The 23,960-nt window shown below is 51.1% G+C and overlaps 8 protein-coding genes across 8 annotated transcripts; 6 read left to right on the forward strand and 2 right to left on the reverse strand.

Moving 5' to 3' along the window:
- Positions 1-486: 486 nt before the first annotated feature.
- On the forward strand, positions 487-2,342 carry SCP_0312090 (hypothetical protein; the record flags this gene model as incomplete). Its single annotated transcript, XM_027756592.1, has 6 exons — positions 487-594; positions 667-756; positions 824-859; positions 946-1,951; positions 2,008-2,097; positions 2,152-2,342. The coding sequence occupies 6 exons, from the start codon at positions 487-489 to the stop codon at positions 2,340-2,342; spliced, it is 1,521 nt and encodes a 506-aa protein (XP_027612393.1).
- A 2,996-nt stretch (positions 2,343-5,338) lies between these two features.
- Positions 5,339-5,878, forward strand: SCP_0312100 (hypothetical protein; the record flags this gene model as incomplete). Its single annotated transcript, XM_027756593.1, has 1 exon — positions 5,339-5,878. One exon carries the CDS (start codon positions 5,339-5,341, stop codon positions 5,876-5,878), a length of 540 nt encoding a protein of 179 aa, XP_027612394.1.
- Positions 5,879-6,171: 293 nt separating this feature from the next.
- On the forward strand, positions 6,172-6,813 carry SCP_0312110 (hypothetical protein; the record flags this gene model as incomplete). Its single annotated transcript, XM_027756594.1, has 1 exon — positions 6,172-6,813. One exon carries the CDS (start codon positions 6,172-6,174, stop codon positions 6,811-6,813), a length of 642 nt encoding a protein of 213 aa, XP_027612395.1.
- Positions 6,814-7,065: 252 nt separating this feature from the next.
- SCP_0312120 (hypothetical protein) lies at positions 7,066-9,161 on the forward strand (the record flags this gene model as incomplete). The annotated part of the gene is made up of 4 exons (XM_027756595.1): positions 7,066-8,135; positions 8,195-8,489; positions 8,532-8,748; positions 8,797-9,161. The coding sequence occupies 4 exons, from the start codon at positions 7,066-7,068 to the stop codon at positions 9,159-9,161; spliced, it is 1,947 nt and encodes a 648-aa protein (XP_027612396.1).
- Positions 9,162-10,294: 1,133 nt separating this feature from the next.
- Positions 10,295-11,008, forward strand: SCP_0312130 (hypothetical protein; the record flags this gene model as incomplete). The annotated part of the gene is made up of 1 exon (XM_027756596.1): positions 10,295-11,008. One exon carries the CDS (start codon positions 10,295-10,297, stop codon positions 11,006-11,008), a length of 714 nt encoding a protein of 237 aa, XP_027612397.1.
- A 4,847-nt stretch (positions 11,009-15,855) lies between these two features.
- On the reverse strand, positions 15,856-16,530 carry SCP_0312140 (hypothetical protein; the record flags this gene model as incomplete). The annotated part of the gene is made up of 2 exons (XM_027756597.1): positions 15,856-16,393; positions 16,448-16,530. 2 exons carry the CDS (start codon positions 16,528-16,530, stop codon positions 15,856-15,858), a joined length of 621 nt encoding a protein of 206 aa, XP_027612398.1.
- A 3,534-nt stretch (positions 16,531-20,064) lies between these two features.
- Positions 20,065-21,459, forward strand: SCP_0312150 (hypothetical protein; the record flags this gene model as incomplete). Its single annotated transcript, XM_027756598.1, has 1 exon — positions 20,065-21,459. The coding sequence occupies one exon, from the start codon at positions 20,065-20,067 to the stop codon at positions 21,457-21,459; it is 1,395 nt and encodes a 464-aa protein (XP_027612399.1).
- A 725-nt stretch (positions 21,460-22,184) lies between these two features.
- On the reverse strand, positions 22,185-23,602 carry SCP_0312160 (hypothetical protein; the record flags this gene model as incomplete). Its single annotated transcript, XM_027756599.1, has 2 exons — positions 22,185-23,259; positions 23,322-23,602. The coding sequence occupies 2 exons, from the start codon at positions 23,600-23,602 to the stop codon at positions 22,185-22,187; spliced, it is 1,356 nt and encodes a 451-aa protein (XP_027612400.1).
- Positions 23,603-23,960: the final 358 nt, after the last annotated feature.

Consider the following 23,960-nt stretch of genomic DNA (forward strand, 5'->3'; position numbering starts at 1 on the left):
GCGCACTGGCATGGCATCATGGATCTGTCCGGTATTCCTGCGTGTCGCTTCCTGGACTGAAGGATGCACATAAGGCGGTGACGAGAGGGTTCACGTGTGCAAACCTTCGCGGACATGTTGTTCTCGAAATGGTGACCTGTCGCCACAGCGAGGGGGCGACTGGATGGACCCATTGTCATGCTTAGTTCTATTGCGAGGATACCTCTGTTGTTTCGTTCTGTAGATAGCTATCCGCATAAACTATATAAAGTTGAAATACATTGGTCTCGACAGCGGTTTGAACTCTGGAACTTCATCTGCGTAAGAGGAGACTGCATGTGCCCGCGAACGTGCCGGGAATTGAGCGGGTTGCCATATTCACTGGGCGGAACTTGCCAGACTGTGACATGTTCAGGGCGCCGGTGTCCGTACATAAATTATCTCCTCCTTTCCTTCACTGTCACTCCTCTACTCCCTAGCTGACCCCTTTGTTCCGCATCCGCAGCTATGTCCTTCTTCAGCACTATCACAACGAAGTCTCCCATGCAGAGCACGGGCAACAACCCTCAGGTTGAATTCATGTTCAAGCAGATTTTGGACGCTGTGCAGAAATCTGTGGGTCTGCCAGAGTCGTGTCGGTGATGTCTTGAACTGACCTCCAGTGGCGTCGGGGACTGGTATTGACAGAATATCGAGATTGCAGAAATTCGGTGCGAGTGTCATGAGCTCAGGCAGGCGAACGCCAATCTTGAACGTCTGGTGCGAGAGGGAATGCAGGTGAGCACGAGTGCACCGGTTATGCTGCATCGAAAACACATTCGTTTCGCTGGGTTCGGGACATCAGCATGTCCAAGCCGTTGTGGTGAACGCCTCCCAACGCGTGCGCAGTTTGTGCCAGCTCTTTGACATCGTTCTTACGACACGTTCGTGTCACCTTCGTTCTCCCGGTATTCACCATTCCGATAGAACGGCCACATTGGTACCAAGGTTGGCTTCCAACCTTCTGCTCCTGCCAGCCCCCTGCTCCGCAGCTCGAGGTCACCGTTCCTCAGCCCACCCCTTCCTTCATTGTCTTGCACATCAAGCCTATATATTTCGTCACCCCTGGGCGACAACGCTCTAACCGCGTTCCCTTTCGGCGTTCGCGAAATTCCCGGGTTCTACGTCGTCATCCCCGCTGGTGGCGCAGGGACTCGCCTTTGGCCGCTCTCTCGGGAAGAACACCCTAAATTCCTGCTCGACCTTACTCTCAAGGGGCGTTCGCTCATTCAAGCAACTTGGGATCGTCTGCTACCCCTGTCTTCGGCAGCACGCACAACGATTGTTGCAGGTCCTGCCCATGTGAAGAGCATCATGGAACAGCTGCCGGACCTTCTTGCACATAATATATTGTGTGAGCCCAGCGCCAAGGACTCAATGGCCGCCATCGGGCTAGCCGCAGCAGTGCTTGCGCAGCGTGACCCGGATGCCATTATTGGCTCCTTCGCTGCGGACCACATGATTTCTGGCGACGACGCGTTCTTGGCCGCGGTCGCGGAGGCAGTTGAGGTCGCAAAGAAAGACTACCTCGTCACAATTGGCATCGCGCCGTCCCACCCGTCGACTGGGTTCGGATACATCCGTCTGGGAGACAAGCTCGGCATGGACGGCGCGCCCAACGCGCGTCTCGTATCGAGTTTCAAGGAGAAACCCGACGCGCGCACCGCCGCGGCGTACATCAAGACCGGTATCTACCGCTGGAACGCAGGCATGTTCGTCACGAAGGCGACGTTCCTCATGCAGCTGCTCAAGGAGTACAAGCCAGAGCTGCACGATGGGCTGGAAAAGATCGCGGCCAGCTGGGACGACGAGAAGCTCAGGCAAGGAGTATTGGATGAAGTCTGGCCGGGGCTTGAGAAGATTGCGATTGACAACGCTGTTGCGGAGCCTGCGGCGATGGACCGCAGGGTGGCGGTCGTTCCTGCAACATTCGGTAAGTTCGGCGATCACGGTGTGTTGTTCCTTACTGAATCATGTGTTTTCACGCAGGTTGGGATGATGTCGGTGATTTCTCGTCTCTTGCTGGTCTTATCCCGGCGGAGGCAAATCAGCCCCGTGTACTCGGGGATAGCGGTCTCGGTATGTTTTCTTCTCAGTGCCAACCACTGAGTTCTGACTTTTGTTCGTTGACAGTGCTCACCGAACAAGCTGCGGGTGGTATCGTCGTACCCGGCTCAGGGAGGCTGGTCTCCCTTCTCGGAGTAGACGACCTCGTCATTGTCGATATGCCCGATACCCTCCTCGTCACTACTCGCGCCCGTTCACAAGAAGTGAAGCGCCTCGTAAAGAAGTGTCGCGATGCTGGCTGGAAGCAGCTTCTCTAGTTTTCTGCAAATACTGGTTGGACTGTCTCGTGGAACGGGACAATCGGACCGAGAAGCGCAAATCATACCAATGAATGTTTTGTCACGATGTCTGGATTTTGTTTCGTTTTCCCTCGCTACTTGTTACCTCCATTCAGTGACTATCGTATCTCATGGACTTCTTAGGACATTAATTTCTTCTGTCGTCTATCATACAAAAGCTAGTTCAGGTCTGGCGTAGTCATCGGTATATATCTGCTTTATTCGGTCCGACCATCCCTGCGCTACGAAATGGCGCTCACAGAGATCTAGAGTCAATAAATAAAAGCACCCCACTGTCGCTAGCAAAGTTTGTACATCCGTTTCCAACTAGAGTTCGATCAGAAACATGCACGGGCCAGTTAGTCAACGTTGGCCTATATGTACCTTCTTATTTCCTTCACAGTGTTTTCCACTTGTGCTGCGGACACCATTTTTCGCTCGTGCTACGGACCAAGCGCTGAGACAGTACACGCCAGTAAGTAATCGATACCACAAGGCAGATATTGCTCCGAGTGGCAGTTGGTCAGATACTTGAAGCTGTTCCATTCAACTCCCGGACTGACAATGTAGTTACACTTGTCAACATTTGCGGTGAGCTCCACGCCACTGGCGCAATCATCTATCGAGGTCCAGAGATAGAAAGGCCAACTCGGTCCTTCAGGATTTCAAGCCATGATCACCACGTAACTCTCGGTGGAGTAGCACACGCCGACCTCGAGATCTGCCAAGAAGTAAATTTCGCAGTCCTCGCACGAGTCGAGGGTACAGATCTGCACCGACTCATTCGCGTTAATCTGGCGTAGGTCGTATGATCGTGAGAGAGCGGTGTTGCGTGCCTGCGGTCTGCTTCATGGCATAGCCTTGATAGCAGACGGAGCGGCAAGGACACCACCGACGGCGAGGACTGGGAGTCCAAGCATTATGATAGTAAGGGTAGTAGCGAACCGCATAGCTGGCAGTTGTGCAGAGGGGCTGTGAATTGTAAAGTTTTGGTGGAGACACAGCAGAAGTGCAGCGTGTCGTACAAGAGGCCCAGGAACTGAATAGGTAGTTCCGAGGAGTGATGATGTGTCTCCAAAGATCTGTCTAGACGTTCGAGCGCGTACCTCAGTATGCACCTGTACCATTTATTGTGCTCATGGCCCACTTGGAGCTTGATGAAGGCGTTGTGCTGGGGTCGATAAGTCACTACTGCCTCGAATGCAAATGTTGAAGAAGCATGGTAGCAAATAACTCTATGCAGATTCCGTACCTGTCCCTGGCGACATCTAGACTACCAATCGTTGCAAGTTCCATGAAGTCGACATGATAACGGCCATGTTGTCATGTGGCCTACAGAACGTGTTCTGCGCGTTTTCTTCGGGTGTGCCACTGCATGCGAAAACCTGTGACGGTACTTGTTTGCGACGCCAAATACTTGGCACTGTATGAAGGCGATCACAAGCCTGCTAGCTACGAAATATAGTTGGCGTTAGTGTACGCTCTAGGTATATCAGCAAACCAAGCGGCGAGGATTCCAGTGTGCCCGAGGACAAAAGCCACTAATCTAACTTACCTTCCAAATTAGGCAGATACTGTAAGTATCGATCATCTCGCCCGCCGGCCCGAGCCACTGACAAGTCTCCTTGCTTCCGACTCCAATTACTGTACCATTTCGATCTATTCGACAACCGGTGTGACGCGTGACAGCCTGGTACCAATTCGACAGTTAGACAACTCGGCCGGCCAGGTGTGACCGGCCGAAAATTTCGACATTTTCCAGCCTTTTAAAGGCTATTTTGGCCATTTTCGTGGCCCTTCTGGGCGGTGACATGCAAAGACCTTCCGACACTGTCACTGGTGATGTGTGACAGCAGCCGAATTTCGACACAACAGAAGTGCCTGTGACATGTGACATGTCGAATAGATCGAAATGGTACAGTAATCCTGCGGACATGGACAAAACATTAAAGTGGCTACCAGGATTATCCGTACCACCCAGCTTGACTTGGATGCCCTTGACACCCTGTGCGTGTAGCTCACTCGCAGAGCGTGCGTACCATTGGCGCTGTGGTGGAGAGAATTCCCACGCGTTCTAAACTAACATTTCCACTTCGAGTATAGGTCTTGATGTTCACTTTCAAACTCTCGCGCAAGAATTCGGTCACGGAGCAGGGCTGGATACGCAGTTTATCTTCTTACGTTCTTGTGGAACCCACAATCTTCACGACGACACTCACTTAACATGTAATATTCCCTTTCGACTCGACTCTACCTCATGTGGAGGCCAGACCGATGGTTCGATCCGACGCGGAAGGCAGTCATGGCGCAACGGCAGGTCGAGCTCCTCACTTCCGTTGGGGGCCCGGAACATGACTCGCAAATAGGGACGACTCCCGCATTGTTGCCTGGCTGTTCCCGCAGAAGAGAAGAATCCTGAAGTTGCGCCAAAATGTGAGTATGCCGCGGACAAGGCCCCAGACTTATTACCTTTCTTAGTAGCATACCTTCCCATTCCGGAACCCTTTTAGCCATTGCGTCATCGCCGTCATCGACTCATTTCTCCTACTACCTACCTTCTCGAACGAACGAATCATAGCCCGAGGAGGCCCCAAGCTGAGAAAGTGTTGGGGCAGGCTGAACTGTATAAAAGGAGCACGGCTCTCCTTCGAATAGCAGATTTTTCCCCGCTTTTCTCTATCTCCCTTAAGTCCCTCACGAGATAGTTCTCTCAAGTTACCAAGGGTTTCGCGACGCGAATAAGAGCGACGCGCAAGTATATTCTTCCTTCAAAAGTATTATCGTAGTATATTGGCGGCCAGCCATTTTTCACTTTCCCACACTTGTCCTCCCACGCCAGCGCCAACTCGTTTCGTTGTCGACCTCTCGAATCACTGCACGCCGACGTTCAGGCCAGATTTCCCCTCCACATGTGGTGACCACCACAGGGGGTTGTTTCGAGGTATTCCGACACACTCTCGCTGGCTCCCCTCAAGATGATCAAGTCCAAGATACCGGTTTCACGCATCATGCGTTCCATGACCGTGCCAAAGGGTACCATCTCCAGAAGTCCTTCAAAAGACACGACACGTACCAGAATCCCAACCAACGCGACAGTGCAAGCTGCAGCCGCGACAAGTCCCGTGAGTTCCCCAGCTGCTCAATTAGCTAACAATGTAGCAGCACAGGTCTTGTTGATCATGAATCAGACACCCAACACCTCCTCCACGTTCATCCCCATCTCCATGCCGCGCCCGGGAGGTAAAGGCACGCCGTCCTTCAACGGGAAACACGTACAAGATTTTATTTCCGACTTCGAGAGTGCAGCTAAAGCAGCCGGAATCGCTAACACTGAATGGCCAAAGTTGGTGTTACGGTACTGCGATTCGAAGGTACACCGCATCATTGAGAACGATGCTGCTTTCGCAGGTACAGTCTGGGCAGATGCCCGGGCTCAGTTAACTTACTATTATGAGTCCTCGGATCACAAACCCAAAGTGCCGCCCCGGCGGCTACACGCGTTTGTCAAGTGTTAGGGCTGGTGGTTTCCCAATCAGGAAACATATATTAGTCAGCACATAGGTATGTCGGAGAACATACTGGAATCTCCTAGAATTACTGTGTAGTATAAATATATGGCCCCAACCGCATGAGCCCCTCATGCGCTTGTGACCCATGGCCTAACAGCCGAGTGAGTAGTAGTGATCAACCTCACAATATCAAGAAGGCGAAAAAGGAACGCGTCCGAGATCTGCACGACTTTGACAACTACGTACATATATTCGCGAGTAAGGTCGGCGACATGGTCACGAAAGGACGACTCTCCGACATGGACCGGAATCTCGCGTTCTACAAAGGGGTCCCGAAACGCTTACGCAAGAAGCTGAAGGCTAGCATTGAGACCGCTGCAGGACACAAGTTGACAAGTCACCGACCACCGACGGTAGGACAAGTCGTTCAGGTTGCACGCGACTATTTTAAAGAGGATAACATCGACTACGATTCAGATTCGAGCTCAAGCTCTAGTTCGGACTCAGAGACAGGATCAGGTGATAGCAGTGACAGTGATAGCGATACTGACTCTTCCAGTGATGCAGAGAGCGACGGCGAGAAGCCACGGAAGAAGAAGAAGAAATCGAAGAAGAAGAAGATGAAGGGTAAGGCAGAGTCGATGGACGCTGATAACAAGAAAATCTCGCAGTTACAAGACAAAATAGACAAGCTCACCATGCATCTCGTGAACGCAACACAGGCACAGCCTCAAGTTTCCGCTAGTCATCCAGAACTGACACGGACTACCGGCGACTTACCGCGACGATGTTGGCTATGCGACGGAGTCGAAGGATGCGATCTCATGCACAAGTTAGGACTACACAACTGTGGTGAGGCCCTGAAGCTGGTTGAAGAAGGGCTCGCATGCTGGTCTCCGTGTGGTCGTCTGCAATGTGCGGACAGTTCACCCCTTCCATGAGCAGCACCAGGACAAGGCGGGATCGTGGCTATACTTCGTGAAGAGCGCAAGCATACAACGAGCAAGTCCAAGGAACACGAGCGGGATCGCCCGCTGCACTGCAACTCTATGGGGCTGTATATGAACAATGAACAACTAATCAGTGGTGACGTCTTTGCAGTCTCTTCCAAACCTACTTACTCATTTCCTGTGACTACTAGATCTAAGAAGCACAATGGTCCAGAACACAGTTCTGGTGGTGACCAGCCTCAAATGAGCGTCCGTTTAGACTTCAAACATTCGGACGATCAGTACAACAAACAGACTCCCACTACTACACCTCCGGTCACGGTTCATCAACTGGCAGAACCAACGCGATTCACCAAGAAAGACTCGCCGTCGACCCCGATGATATCACCAGAGAAACCTGATGCAACGCCTTTCCCACCTAAGGTCAACACGGAAGATGGATGGCGTGAGCGTGAACGTCGCAAACGTGAAAAGCGTTCACAGCCTCAGGATGAGCAGACTAGTCCCGCTTCTAGACCGTTCAAACCTACTAATTATCATTTCACGTCGAATATCCAGGAGAATGTTTCTATTGATCAGGTGCAGGAACAGCTGCTCGACACCAAAGTTACCCTTCCATTGCACGACATTCTCAGCGCTTTGTCAGAACTCCAGAAGCGGTTTGCATCACTCACGAAAACGTGCAAAGAATTTGGCGCGAAAGCCTCGATCTATGACTGTGACGAAGTGGATGAGGACAACACATCTGCGGACATGCCACAATCAGGTAAAGAACAGACCGCACAAGCGTTACTGATGTTTTCAACCAAGGATGATTTGATGCATATCCTCGAATGGTATGCAGGCGCTGTATCGCTTGGTGCCAAGTGGTTCTTTGCCATGGCTTGTGGAGTGGTACAGGCTAAGTTCGGCACTAAAGATGTTACTTTTCTTGTAGATTCGGGTTTGGAGCTCAACCTCATCTTGAGACACATTTTCGATCAATCAGGAGTCGACATTGATGAAGATGGAGCTCGCTGGTCTTTGCGTGGCATCTATGGTGATCCGGTCCCTCTTCTTGGTTGTTGTAGGGATGCGCACATCGAGATCCACGGCAAACGTTTTGACCATCACTTCTTCGTCAGTCGTTCGGAAACCGGAAATCATGACGGTATCCTCGGTCAACCCTGGTTACAGTGGTTTGTGGCACGTATAGACTATGAACGCGCTGGTTCCATGACACTTCAGGCCTTCCCGTCAGGTTGCAAATCCGATGAATCCGTCAAGATCATAGTTGTGGGACCCGATCATCAACAAAACGCAGACAGACTTGTGTGCGCGACCATCGCCGATGTTCCTGACTCGGAATCTGAAGCTGGACCGTGTTTTTGAGGCCGGACGTGCTGTCCGAGCCTTCCCTGACTGAAGGGAGCACGTCCGCCTATATCCCAAGGCTCGGCAAGACTCTTCACTGTTTATTGGGTGACGTAAATTATTCTGATCCTCTCGATGCGCTAAATGCTATTTCTCTCAATCCTCCTGAAACTTTTGACCATATGCTACATCACGTACATCACACGCTCCCCTCTTCTAGTGTGCCGCTACCTTCGCCTTGGACAACACGTGCCTTGAACGAGCACGCCTCGCGAGTTTACGCCGTCAATCGTTACAAGCCGGTTCATCGCAAAGTGCGTCCTGTCCCAACGTTTATGCCTGACCCGTCTGCGCAGAAATTCAATCCAGTGGATATTCCACCTTTCGTACCACTTCCGACGCACCCCCCGCCATGTTCAGAATTTACTCCCACTGAACGAATGACTCAAGAACGACTAGACACCATTATGGCCAAGATTGAGCCAGGATTCCTCTCAGAACAAGAACTCGATCTTATCGCCTTTGTCCTTGTTCGTCGTCAGAATGCCATTGCATGGACGGACGAAGAACGGGGTACGTTTAACCTGAAATACTTTCCCCCTTACCGTATGCCAGTTATAGAACACACACCTTGGATCTGCCCTCCGTTCAAAATTCCAGAAGCCATCAAGACTGACGTTCGCGACACGGTCCTGAAGTACCGCGATCTTGGCAAATATGAATATTCCTCAGCATCATATCGATCACAACTCATGGCAGTACTCAAGAAGTCAGGCGCCATTCGTCTGGTCCATAACCTCGAAGACCTCAATGCTGTCACAATTCGTGATTCTGCACTCCCTCCAAACATTGATGAGCTCGTTGACAGTTTTGTTGGACGACATATATATATGATGGCTGATCTGTTCTCAGGGTTCAATGCTCGCATCCTCGCTACAGAGTCACGCAATTTGACAACATTCCACTCCCCAGCTGGACCGATGTGATTGACTGTTCTTCCACAGGGCTACACTAACTCGATGCAAGAATTTCAATGATGCACCGAACATACGCTGCAGAGCGTCATACCACAGAAAGCCGGTGTTTACATCGATGACAGTAGTGTTAAAGGTCCTTCCGATGACTATGACAACAAGCCGATCCCTGAAAACCCGCACATACGACAATTTGTCTGGGAATTCTGTGGTACAGTTGATCACGTTTTTGCGCTCTACATTGAAACTGGTCTTACGGCTTCGGGGACAAAGCTTTATGTTGCCATCAGAAAGGTGTTACTTTTAGGATCTATCGCATCCAAGGAAGGATGACAGCTTGCACACGATGTTATCGCTAAAGTCATCAAATGGCCTTATCCAGAGTCCGTCTCCGAAGTACGCGGCTTCCTAGGTACCACGGGCGTTGGACGGAAATGGATCAAGAACTTCTCTATAATTGCTAAGCCACTCACTTCCCTCTTACATAAGACTGATGACCCGTTTGAATTCGGTCAAGCACAGCGAGACGCAGTGGATCATTTGAAGGCCCTAGTTACCAGTGCGCCGGTACTCAAGGTAATTGACTACGAAAAAGCAAGGCGTATCGTTCCCAAGTGCGCGATTCAGAAGATGGGCTAGTTGTACTCGCTGTCGACTCCTCAATTTACGGAGCCAGTTGGATCATCTTTCAGTACTTCGAAACTGACAAGCACCCCGTCGTCTTCGGTTCTTGCACTTTTAATCAGACCGAATCGGCTTATTCTCAACCCAAAGTAGAACTCTACGGCGTCTTCCGAGCAATGAAGGAGATGCGTCACCAGATTTGGGGTATTCATTTCCGTCTCGAAGTCGATGCGAAGTATTTGAAAGAGATGATTCGCAAGCCTGACCTTTCAAATGCGCCGATAATGCGCTGGATCTGTTACATTCAACTTTTTGACTTTGAACTAATTCATGTTCCTGCAGAGAAAGGTGTTGCACAAGATGGCCTGTCACGACGATGTCCCTCTGAAAACGATTCAGACGAATCAGATGGAGAAGAACACGTTGAACAGGTCCTGGGGTTAGCCGCGATGTACGACAGTGACGCATATATAGTACAGGCGGGGTGACAACTCAATCACCCCACTATACTGCACGACATCATGGCAGCATCTCAGTCTCTCGGTATCCAGTTCGTGACTTCCGAGCGGCACGACTTTTACCGCGCTCTTGCTATTCCTTTTACTGCTGAATTCGACTCTTGCAAAGCAGATGCGATCCGTGGGCACCGTGATAAGTACCCGGACCCAGAACCTCACACTCGTATTTGGGATCACAACATCCTCGACGGTATACATGCTTGGCGCAAAGATCCTGATCAGCAAGAACGTATCTTCGCTACGCCAGAGCGATTACAAATTGACCCTGGACCTTTTCATCCCGCCTTGCTTCATAATGAAGATGACATCTCGTACATTGGCCTCGAGTTCATGCACCGGAAAATTGCACAGTACAACATTGCTACTTACGAATTTGCGGGAGAACAGGTAGAATTCGAGATTGTCGAATACCGGTGTGCATTCCTCACGAACCAGCGCGACTCGGAAATCAGCATCAATTTCCGATGCAATATTTCTAAGATCACCTACAAGTTGACTCATATCAAGCCGGGAGACTCACGCGCTACAGTATGGGAACCTAATCATCTCATGTATCTTGACATTCCTCTTCCACGTGAATGCAAAGAAGTGTTGTGTATCGCGCATGTAGGGAAAGTGCACAATGATGATGGAGATACTTACTTTGAAGAGCTCAGGCTATATCTGTCTGACGGACAGCTGCCCGCTCGTTGCACACCTGGCTCGGAGGCGCGTTGATCATTTCTTTTGTGCGCGCAATGCTATATGTGGCATGATGCACGTCTGTGGCACTTGAGCATCAAGGAGCAACCACGGCTCGTGATTACTGACAAGAAACATCGCACTGAGATAGTAGAACAGGCTCACAACCTCTGCGGACATCGTGGATGCGATCCGACATACAAGAAGCTGGCCGACCGTTATTACTGGCCGAACCTCTATGACAACGTAGCCTGGTTCATCAGGTCATGCAATGCTTGTCAGTACCAGGTGAAGTCACATCCCATCGTGCCCCTACGTATTACGATTTCTCCCTCCATTTTGCGGTACTTTGTCTTCGACACAATAAACATGCCCACCGGGATACATGGTGAGAAGTTTTTCATACACGGTTCTGATGATGTGTCTAGATGGCCAGAGGCATGTGCCGTGAAGCACAATAACTCGAAGACTTGGGTGCATTTCATTTTTGAAGACATCATCTGTCGCTTCAGATGTATTCCTATCTGTGTCTGCGATGGCGGCACCGAGTTCAAAGATGCGGCGCGCACTATATTCGACAAATACGGTATAGCAGTCATTATCTCAACTCCTTATCACCCTCAAGGAAACGGTATTGTGGAACGCGATGGTCAAACACTCTCCCAAGCCATCATGTGATCGTGCGGTGACAAGCCTGGACATTGGCCGAATTACATTCACTCAGGACTTATGGCAGTGCGCACGACCACGTCACGCGCCACAGGCTATACGCCTTATTTCTTATTATATAGTGTTAACTGTTTGTACCCGTGGGACCTTACTGATCGCACCTGGTTTATGTTAGATTGACACACAGTCCATTCCACTGTAGATCTCATCGCGACACGACTTCAACAAATCACGCGTAAAGGTGAGATCATTTCGAAAGCGTGACAAAACCTTATCGACAGTCGCCAGCATTCAGTTGACAACTACATGCATAAACACATGGACCGTATCCATGATGGAGACTTCATGACCGGGACGTGGGTTCTTATACACAAGACTTGGCTCGACAACCAGCACGGAAACAAAGGAGCGCTCCATTGGGCTGGACCATACATGATACACATGCGATTCCCGAGTGGATCGTACGCGATCCGTGAACTCGACAGTACATTCCTGAAGGAACACGTACCAGCCAGTCATCTCAAACTTTTCTTCTATCGTGGCGAGAATCAAGCTTACCATTTTACCTTCAAAACTCAGGCCCTTGAAGTCACGTTGTGCCCGGACGTATTCACGCACTGTGGGATCATCCGGTACAACACCATCAAGCACATGCTAGAGGAACACGGGTGCTGGGTCAGCATGGAGTACGCACACCCAATTCAAGACACCGAATTCGATACCAACATAGTCGAGCTCCTTGGTCTCGTCGGTGCAGTCAAACCATGGTGGTAATTACATTGAGTTTCCTCTTTGTTCCATTTTCTTGGCGATCTCGAGGACGAGATTTAAAGTACCCCCCACTTGTGGTGGAGAGAATTCTCGCGCATTCTAAACTAACATTTCCACTTCGAGTATAGGTCTTGATGTTCACTTTCAAACTCTCGCGCAAGAATTCGGTCACGGAGCAGGGCTGGATATGCAGTTTATCTTCTTACGTTCTTGTGGAACCCACAATCTTCATGACGACACTCACTTAACATGTAATATTCCCTTTTGACTCGACTCTACCTCATGTGGAGGCCAGACCGATGGTTCGATCCGACGCGGAAGGCAGTCATGGCGCAACGGCAGGTCGAGCTCCTCACTTCCGTTGGGGGCCCGGAACGTGACTCGCAAATAGGGACGACTCCCGCATTGTTGCCTGGCTGTTCCCGCAGAAGAGAAGAATCCTGAAGTTGCGCCAAAATGTGAGTATGCCGCGGACAAGGCCCCAGACTTATTACCTTTCTTAGTAGCATACCTTCCCATTCCGGAACCCTTTTAGCCATTGCGTCATCGCCGTCATCGACTCATTTCTCCTACTACCTACCGTCTCGAACGAACGAATCATAGCCCGAGGAGGCTCCAAGCTAAGAAAGTGTTGGGGCAGGCTGAACTGTATAAAAGGAGCACGGCTCTCCTTCGAATAGCAGATTTTTCCCCGCTTTTCTCTATCTCCCTTAAGTCCCTCACGAGATAGTTCTCTCAAGTTACCAAGGGTTTCGCGATGCGAATAAGAGCGACGCGCAAGTATATTCTTCCTTCAAAAGTATTATCGTAGTATATTGGCGGCCAGCCATTTTTCACTTTCCCACACTTGTCCTCCCACGCCAGCGCCAACTCGTTTCGTTGTCGACCTCTCGAATCACTGCACGCCGACGTTCAGGCTGGATTTCCCCTCCACAGCGCCACCATGACCACTAAAGCTTGAAGGAAGATCTCCCGTAGTACTTACTGTAACCATGAGTGCCTTTGGCAGATTTCTCACGCACTTCAGTTGAAATGTGGCCGATGAGCATTAGTGCTGAGCGCTGAGCTTTCTACCGCCTCCGGAAAACCATCTCTGCTAAAGAGAAAAAGTGCCGTCAAAGAAATGTCAATGAGCCCCAACCATGGCGTCAACAACTGACGGCGAGCACCGCGCCTTCCTGACGCTGCTTGTCGGGCATCGTGGTTATTATTAGAGACAACGAGAAAAGGTTGGCCTAGGGAATATTGGTATCTCTATGATGGCTCTATCAAGACTTGGTACGAATGGCCTAGAGGGCTCCGGGAATAAAATTCCTTACTGCAGGTCGAAAAACCGAAATAAGAGTCCACGGGGTACCCTCCCTCCCTCCCTCCTTCCATATCCGGAAGTGCCGGCCTAATTAGGAAGGTGAGGCACCCAAAAGGTGTAGTCCGGTGGCTTACAGCGATGTTTCTCAAATCCTGTGGCCTATCCAGAGAGGAAGGGGATGCATCTGAAAGATCACAGATCTAGTAGTTGCATGTCTTTTGACTGACTACAGAACTTCTTGGGAAGGACTATAGCACCAGTAATTAATGCATGACTTGCCCGTGTCAGACTGTTCATCAAGGTCTGCTAAATTCCAGTGTCAGAAAATAACATTGCAAAATCCCAGGTCCACTCATGACCAGAAAATTTGTCTCTGAAATTAGAAAAGCTCTCAGAAAGGTCAATTTATGGTGGATACACAAACTCATTTAAGGACCGCTGGGAACCCCCTCCCTCCCTAACCTCCGGTCTCGGAATTCTCCGGCTGGGCCCTCTTGCGAACGGCGTTCGCACTAGAGAGAGCCCAGCCGACGGCCATCCCTCACTCAGTGCTTTAGCGCAGATTATGAAACCGCTGGTAAGCATTGATGAGAGAGCATCTTCAGATCGCTTAGGTCTTGTGTTTATCGTCTTGTACATATTATTATTACCTTGGCGAGCGCTTGGACCCGCCCATCCCCCCGTTTGCGTTCATTCATCTTGTGTGTCACAGGACGCACTTACGACCGACCACATAGGCGAAGTTGCTCTGCCATACCCCAGATAGCATCGTTCATCCACCTATCTGACCGAACAGCGACTCTTGTTCTCGCATGTCATTGTCTGTCCACCGCCCCCGAGTGATGGACGCACGTACCAGTCCAATGCAGTATGAGACGTTTCTTTCTGCGCGTCCAGTTCGATGACTCTAACCTTCCTTTTTGCGCAGGCGCGGGCCGCAGCTCCTCCTTTCGGTAGACCTATGCTGCCACACGAACTTATCGACCACATTGATCATCACCACTCGGACCGATCGATGCTGACGTTCCGTAAAGTCCACAGGACGTGACGGCCATCTCTTCAGATCCGTGACGATAAAGCGAAAATGTAACCTCGGCGAGCTCCTATCGGTGCTATCGAGATCCAGTGAACACAATCTCGAGCAGAAGGCTGACGCGTTTTGCGTAAAGCATCACTCAGGGCGTCTTCAGTGGGTCCTATCCGCATTTCCCGAGCTCGAGAGCAGACTCGTCACAGGGAAATGTAATTCCCTCAAGGTGCGATTCAAATTCTTCGACTTCAAGTTGCTCATCGTGGATCAGCGTTTGCAATTCTCAGTTCGGTAGTTCACGGGCGTGAAGGGCTCTGTTGCAAATTCATCAAATTTGGAGGATTCGAAACTCTGGTGCTGGGTTTCCGTTCGCTCTCTCACCTGCTCCTCGATTCAGTGGCAGTGGTCTTCCTTCATCTGCCTTGCCCGATCCGCATTGGCCCTCACTTGGAACCTCCCACATCACCGTCAATGCCTCCGACGCAGAGGATATCATTCCTGTATTTGCTTTGGAGCGTGCTACAGAGTGCCACGACAATTTAATCAACTATTCCACTGCGCTCCACTACAATTCAGTCCGTTGACTTTGGTTATATTCGAAGCTTTGGGGAGGCCCTGCCTGTCGCTTGCATCTTGAAAGACTTGGGGTCGAATCTCGAACGCCTTGCGATGGGATTTGGTATGCGCGATAAACATCTACTTGACTGTGATTCACTCCTCTCTAGATGCTTCGCGTGACACGACTCTATGTATACGCATGGACTGCCTTTAGCTTGGCCGCAGCGATCAATTGTGCTCGCTTCATGTACATGTCTAGACCTCCGGAACGACGCAGCCATGTGGTATGCATGGTCGAGTGGTATGAAATGGACGAACTGCAAGGATCCGAAACGTGCGCAATATGCGACAATCCGGACTCCGAAGAAAATGGGATCCTTCACATTCTTTTCTAGCCCGTGGTCACAGTGGACGAAAATCTAGAGCTCAAGCCCTCGGCCAAAGATTGTTGCATTTCAAGATGTTCAACTACGCATGGTATAAACGAACCACCCATCCACCTTCCCGTACGATGACAAATTATACAAGATCCTCACCCGAGTTCGCTCAGTCCAGTTCGCTCAGCACGTAGTCGCGTGCTTCAAACGCATCCTCCCTCATACCGACCACACCTTCACCGAACTGCTTTAAATCCTTGCCAATGCTGTGCCAGTTGATATGGAGAGCCTCGCTACCCTCTTCAGGCTCATTGCGAGCCAACAGCTCGTCGTCGAAGGCGCGAGCCAACAGCTGCTTGTCGAAGGCGCGAGCCAACAGCTGGTCGTCGAAGGCGCGAGCCAACAGCTCGTCGTCGAACGCTCGAGCCAACAGCTCGTCGTCAAAAGCGCGAGCCATGATCGGGTCCTCCTCACGCAGGAAGTGCGCCAAGACACCTCCGACCTTGCTGGCCACGCTTCCGATCTTCTTTCCGACCTTCTTCCAGTTGATATGAAGGGCCTCGCTGCCTGCAGGCGCTTCGCGCGCCCTGAGCTCGTCCTCGAAGGCGCGAGCCATAATCGGGTCCTCACGAATGACTTTCATAAGGAGACTTGCAACTTCGCCCGTATAGTGTCCGGCCTTCTTCCAGTTGATCGCCCCGCTACCACTATCAGATTTCAATCCATGTCAGAACACCGCACGATTGATGGGAGACACGAACCTCGCGGGAGCGATAGGGAAGGCAAGAACATGAGTAGCGGAAGCGGCGACGAGAAGAGCAGAGACAGCGGTGGTTGAACGCATCGTGTTTGATGATATTAAGAATAGACGGGCGGGATTGGATGGATGGAGTGGTGTCGTTAAAGCGTGTCAAGTCGAACAAAGTCGTAAAATAAAATGCAGGAATGAACGAATAACAAGTGAGGCTGGCGGAAGTTCGTTAGCACGCTATCTGCGACACAATGAGGAAAAGACTCACTATCCAGTACCTACTTGTAAATCTTTGGCTCAGAGGGCGCAGGGGAGAGAGCTGGAGACATACAGATAGACTGGGGTGTACTTATACGTGGACGTTGTGTAGGCCAAGAGTTGCTCGTATCGCCTCGGCGCCGTGGCACCGGCGCTCGTGATGGCCAGAGGCCTAGGACAAGCTGATGCGCTCAGTAAGTACCATCCTTAGCAGCAACTTTACTCGGATATATCATGAACGATCGGCGGTAGGCAGAGATGCGTGGATCACACTCGGCAGAGGCCTTGCGCCAGCCCGCTCTTATCAATGCATGTGTCTGATGTGCCTTGAGGAATTACTCATTTCCTGTTCCTCGCATGCAAGGGAGTAAAAAACATAAGTCAACCCTCAGCGCTCAGCCTCCAGGATGCAGGATGCCAAAACGTTCTACACACCAGTCGAAGCAGTGTCACGGGCAGCGATGAGCATATCTCAAGCATCTCAAGCATCCCGCAGTTGCCAAGCGAAGAACAACACCTTCGTCGGAGTGTTACGACCGTTTCAACTCGCATGAGGCTTCCGACGATCGGTGATGGGCTCCGCGCATATCATCGAGGTGGTTAACGAGGGACATCGTTCCAGTGCGTTTCCCCAGATCCCTGAGACTGAGATAGTCACATGATGAAACTTTCAGTGTTCGTAGTAAAACATGCAATTATGATTGCTTCTCTGACTCTCCACAGAAGCTAGCAAAAAGTCGTGCCCTACATAACGCGTACTTCCAGAGCGTAAGTTCCTTGCGGTCGATCGTTGTGCTCCTCATCAGTTCCGTGAACGCCAAATGATGGTAGTGATGCCTGGTCTCTCTGGGATGCTGTGCGTTAGGCTCATATCGCATCCGGCGTAAACACAATGACTTGACGACCACTGATAGAATCGTACGTAGGAATGGACAGCCGCTGATCTCCGCGTCTGAGACAAATTCGAAACTTCCTGAAGCACATGGGATTAGGGAACTAGTTGCAGCTAAGTTTCAGCGAGTACTGCCAGCAGGCACAAAGGCATCGGACGTGACGACGTGCGTGTACTCCAGATGCGAATTTTAGGTGCGAGTACTCTTGTCGTATTCAAGCCGTAACGCCAGCTCAGCTGATTGCTAGTACGCGAAGTCGTCAACTAATCAGCGGTCAAGGTTCAGTAGTTGTGCACACGATCAGCAGCTGTTAGAGACCAACTCAACTTGTGGCTCAAATAAATGAGCAGAATCCTCTCCGGTGAGACTGATATTCGCAGAAAACAACAATACTGAGTCCTCAATAAAACCTCTGCATTTCACTAATACTAAACGACGGGACGACTACGACAAAGAACACACTACAGGAACGATTGCCATCACCTCATGGTGTCTTCATTCAGTCCAGCTCATCCAAGCTCCTTGCGTAGTCACCATGAGTAAGATTCAGTTCACGCAGTACAGGAAGATGAGTGGGAGTGAAAACTCACTCGCGTCTGACGACACGTTCAAAAATTGACCTGCATCTTTCAGGAAGACCTCGCTTCACGTTCGAACGCAGCGCGCTCGAGGAGCTCGCGTTTGAATGCACCCTTGACAAGTTAGCCGGCGTCCTTCAGGAATGATCTTGCTTCAAGCTCGCACGTAGAATGCTCGAGCATTTCGCGCCTGAAGACTCTCGAGGAACTCACCTGCATCCCTTAGAAATGATCTCGGGGCTCAGACTCTGAGTATTTCCCGCCTGAACAGGCCCTCGAAGAATTGTCCTGCTTCTTTCAGGAATGACCTTGCTTCATGCTCGGACATGGATTGTTCTAGCATCTCCCGACGGAAGACACCCTCGAGGAATTGACCTGCATCTTCAGGAACGACCGCGCTCCTGGCTCAGATGCGGCGCTCTCGAGGAGCCCGTGCCTCAAGATACCTTCGAAGAACTGCTCCACGTCCTTGAGAAAAACCTTGCTTCTGCGGGGGCGACGGCAGTGGTCGGGTAGAGAACATGTTGAACTCCCCGTGAGATAGGCCATCGCATTCTCAAGGCGTCGCATGAACTACACCCACGGAACACGGATTGCAGGTGCCGCAATTGCAAGAAACCACCCGAAATGAATGAAACAGAGGAGCACATGAGAAATATTCAGTCGTAAAGGACATGCAAAGTTGTCAGGCTGGATAAACTCGCGTTAGTGATCGTCAATTACAAACCCTGGGGAGGTAACGAATAGCATACCAGCCAGTACCTAGACCCGGATGAGGTTCGGAGAGAAAGAGGACCTGGGTTTTATGAATCTGGGCCCCCTACCGTTTAATACCACCAGTAATGAGTTGACGTCGAGCTGTCATGAAGATATTGAATTTGCTGCAGTCTTGACGCCGAACAGTCCCACCTTACTGCAAGGCCTAGCACCCGCTGCACCGTGTTTGCCACTTTAAGCAGGGTCTGTGGGATAGACAGATCGTCAATTGTTTCAGTGTCATAGCTTCTAAAAAATGTCGTCCAAAGACAAGGACTGAAGTACTGACTTGGAAGCTAGTTATAATGATATGCATTATTCTTTCTCTCCGGCCGAAGCTCAGAAAATAGGCGGCAAGCCTCTGTCATCGGGTGTTACAAGCCTAGAACTGATTTACAAAGGCTAGTGCGATATTTTCTGGCAACGGTATTCGACTCACCTAATACTTAGAACCCATAGCCTGCAGTGGGTCAACTGTCCCGGCCCATCGGCGTGCGCCGCAACCGCGACTCGACGCTCCAAGCCGAGCTGGCATCCTCCGTCTCGTTGCCCATAGTCTGTTTCTAGTTGTTGCATTTAAAACAATATTGTTGTCAAAGTAGTCTACCAGATATGCTCACTCTAAAAGTGACTTCACTGGCAGTATTGATGATTGCGAGGTCAAGGGAAGCCTTTGCGACGGATGTTGCCGGTAAATCGGATCGTATTGGCTTCGAGAAATTATGTCCCTTATGTTTTCTTAGTTCGCTTTGATCGACCTGAGTAGAGCGAGTAATACTGGACAGTGGTAGGATAACAGCACTGCATATAAGCTGGCTGTAGGTAAATGACAAGTGAATCAACATTTCCGTGTCCCAAAAGGCCTGAGGCCACGTGGCGGTGTTGAGTAGAATATGTCGTCGGTTATATCTTCAAAGTGAACATGTTTGTTGAGATTGTACGAGCAACGTGATAGTAAGTGTTTGTCATCTGCGATATGTTGACGATGTAACCATTAACTTCACTTGTAGAAGTCGTTCACGATGCCGTCGCCCTGAAGTCTTGCACAAATCCATCTGTCGTCTCTATTGTTGAGGTGTCTGAGCCACAAACTCTGCACCCAGAACATCAACCGCTGTAGCTTGTCGCGTCTCACTGCTTACATGACGGAGTCAGATTCAGTAGAGTTGTATGATGACGAGCTAGACGTCCTTTGGGACGAACATCCTGACGACTCGGAGGGGCTTTCAAGTTCCACAGTTTCAACCTTCCCTCTCGAAATATGGGAATACATCATGGAGTACCTTTGGGATGATACCCCTAGTCTCAAAGCTTGCAGTCGCACCTGTCGTGCTTGGCTGCAGAGGGCTCAGCTATACATCTTCCTTACCATCACAATCAGCTGGCATTGCTGCGAGCTGTGGCAGACTCGCCTGACAGAGTCGCCTCACATCACACGATATGTCCGCAATCTCATACTTGTCCAAAATCCCACAGGCAGATGGATAGGTCCCTGCGACCCCGCGGTTTACATGCTCGGTCTCGGCTTACTATTGTCTATTTGGCAGAGGCCGAACCAAGTTCAATGCCTCTTTTTGTCGGGGTGGCGCTCTGCGCATGTGTCAGAGGAGCTCAGAGAGCAGATACCAACTTTGTTCTCGATGGTCAAGTTGATTCATTTCCAGCACTGCTACTTCGAGCCCTCAGACTTCTTCTTGATCGTCGGAGGTTGCCCGCAGCTGTCGACCATTGCTATCGAGGGCACCGCAGTATACAGAAACATGCCTCTCTCTCTCGACCTCACCCAAATGTATCCCAAAACAGAGACAGCGCTGCGGATCCTGCGCCTTAATCACATGTGCAGTACGAAGTTTCCCCCTCTCAGCTCCCAGTGTCTTCTTAAAGGCCCCTTCGACCTGCGCATCTCCTGGATGAAGTTCTGCATCATCTCCGATCTCACCGAGACACAAGCATTCCTTAGTACTGCCGGCTCTGCTCTGCGACACCTGATCGTGTCCCTCACATCATTCGTTGTCCCCCCGTGTACCACCCTCGAGCAGCTGAACCTTTTAGGCAACACTCGTCTCAGCTCACTACTTGTGCACCTCAGCACAGACTTATTTTTTTCCGGCCTTCCCAGCTTCCTGTCTCGAGTAGACGACACGCACAGTATCGAACGCATTTACATCCACCTCTGTGTCGGATATTCGTCCTTAACCGATATCCTCTACTGGGCGCCTGTCGACCAGCAACTTAGCCGCATCGCCCGTCTATTCAAGGACCAGTCCCCCGTGGTGGTCACCTTCTATCTCGATGCCGGAACGATCATGGAACCGAAGTCGCAGACCGTCATCCAAGGCATGGCGGACTTACTCCAACAGCGCTTGCAGGATTTGCAGACGGAGCGGTGTCGGCTTCGAATAGTTCGTGCGGACATTTACCACACTTCCACGGTCATCAAGGACACGCCGTTCAGGCGAGCCACTGCAATTACGCTGTACGACAGCGAACCCGACGGTGTAGTGATTCCCGATGTTTCAATTTTGGAAGAAGAATGAACACTTGTGAGTGTGCGCTCATAATTATTCGTTACGCGGCTTGCTTACCCACAATGTTCACTTAGGTTACTTTTCAAATGGGCTGTCCCTGACCTATTGCGGGCCGAACAGGTCTGAAGTCACTTCATCATATGCATATATTGCCACATGCAAAGCATTTGCGCTCCTCGCTGTACTATATGCTTCTATCACCGATTTCCGAGTCATTTATGGGGTCGCCAAAAATCCACGAAAGCCCTCGCCACGATGACAAGATGCCCGTCCTTCATGGCTTCCTCGTCTGCCGCATTACTTGCGACCACCAATTGGAGGGCGGGGGTTCCGAGGGAAGCATCAACCCTCCGTGAGCTCGGTTTGTAGTTCCGCATCTGGGGCTGCTCATGTGGTTGCCCAAGACACCGTCGTCCATTCGCTTGGCTCTTCTGTTGCTGAGAATCAAGCTACGCGATCCAGATGCGGCCGACAATTCTGATTCTATCGCGCGCGGGTTCAGCCTCGAGTGCCAAGCAACACCACGGCACATGGAGATGTGCATGGACTGGACTTGAACGATTCCTGTCCCACAAGTCTTTCGCGCACTACATACAATATACTGTACAATACGATATATCCCCCGCACAATCAGGCTAACATGGTCGAGAAAGATGGAAGGCAGTGCAAGAATGGATGTGCAAAAGACAGCAAGATATAGATACATCATAGCGCGTGGCTGCGTCGTGTCCGAATCAGACCGGCAGCGGTGGCGAGCCGCTCACGGCGTTCACGCCCTTGAGCAGCTCAGCAGATACCCGAAGAAGAGACGAAGGCCCAAGTACGTGTGTGAGCGACCGCTTCCTCTTGGGCGTGCGCGGCGTGTGCGGTGTGTGCGGCGACGCAAAGTACTCGAGGGAATGCGGCACCGGGAGATCGGCAGAATGGGGGAGGGAACCTCGGCTTAGCGAGGGGGAGTGTGGCGACAGCCGTTGGTGTGGGTGCGGATGCGCATGGTGCGACGTGGGTATTGGAATCGGAGCCGAGGGTATCAATGATAAATGTAGGTCGGGTGTAGTCAGTGGTGCAGAATGGGATACAGATGGGGTAGCGGATGATGTCGATGGTGTGGACGGTTCGGTATGTGGTGAGGTCGAGTCTGCAACCATAGTGTCATACAGTGCCCCGATATCCGTAGTATGGGGAGTAACAATGCATGTCTGGGAACTGACGGAGGGCGTAGAAATGGTGGGTTTAGATAGAGGTAAAGGATCCGAGTCCTCTTCAGCGACCTTTTGCAAGGGTGTCGGGATCATGTCGGACCGACCAACTATCTGCGGCGGGCTCTTCTCTCGCGACAATGAGGGAAGTAACCGCAACTGGTCGTTTCGATGCAGGTCCAACGAATCTACCTTCGTGAGAGCGGGATGCGACTCGAGGTCGTGAGACAAGCGCTTCTTGTCCACTTCGTCGACAGCAACGATGTCATCAAAGCCTGGCATAGCCTCCGCAACACGATGGTGAGAGTGCGAGGCAGGGCAGGCATCTACGCTCGAGTTGTGTAATCGCCGAGCGCCCCGAGTGAACTTTTCCTCCCATTGTTCGCCTTCCTTCAAACATTCGTCGGTAATGTGGAAACACTCATGACAGCACGGCAGTAAGGGAACCGTTTCAATATCAGCGCGCGGCGAAAGAGGGGGAGAGGATGGATTTCGGGCGTGGCGCCCGCGCAACTCGGGAGATTTGGGGGAGGCGTGATCCACTATGCAGGGCACCAGCGGCTGGAGAAGAGCTTCAGAACGCGTTGGTGAGCGTGACTTCGTGGTGAAGCTTATATGATGTTCACGAATATTGTGAGCCGACGGTTATTAGAGATCGGGCAAGCGCTTCACCTTGGAACTGAGACTGTGAAGACAACATGCTCATCCTCCATCTCAGGGCTTGACGACAAGACAGAATCCGGCGACTTTCTCTTCCACAATGGCAAGGAGTAAGATTTCCGGACAAGACGAGGCATCCTGGATGGTGAAATTGGTTCCGGAATGAGGACGCATTCTTCGTCAAACCGGACTCGAAGTTCGGGCAAGGCACCTGGGTAGGAGCCAACGGAGAGCGAGGTCAAGGGGCTCGACGGGGACAACGACGAAGACAACGAGGACGGTGGAGAGGACATGATGAAGGTGGGGAGAAAAGACGCAACATCAGGGATACATATATGACGGGGGGAAGTCGGGAAGCAAGATCCACTGAGGAGGGAGCCTTCTGGGCTCGATGCGCATTTGACAAAAGTTGCCTTTTCTGGTAAACCCGCAACGATCAGCTGTACCTGCTCCAGACGCCTCCTGACCAAGTCTCTTGACCTCCTCCCAAGCCGCCGGCAACTCTCTCCTCTCGGTGCCGTCGGGTTTTAGAACGTACATTTGCCAGTATGTCAAAAGACAGAAAAATGGCAGCTTGGAATTAATGGTACAATCACAAAACGTGATACAAATCGCGAGACAGGCCGCCGAAGAAGCACAACAGGAACGCCC

This window comes from Sparassis crispa (genome assembly GCF_003851025.1).
Source record: "Sparassis crispa DNA, contig_000002F, whole genome shotgun sequence".
In the NCBI taxonomy this organism is placed as follows: domain Eukaryota; kingdom Fungi; phylum Basidiomycota; class Agaricomycetes; order Polyporales; family Sparassidaceae; genus Sparassis; species Sparassis crispa.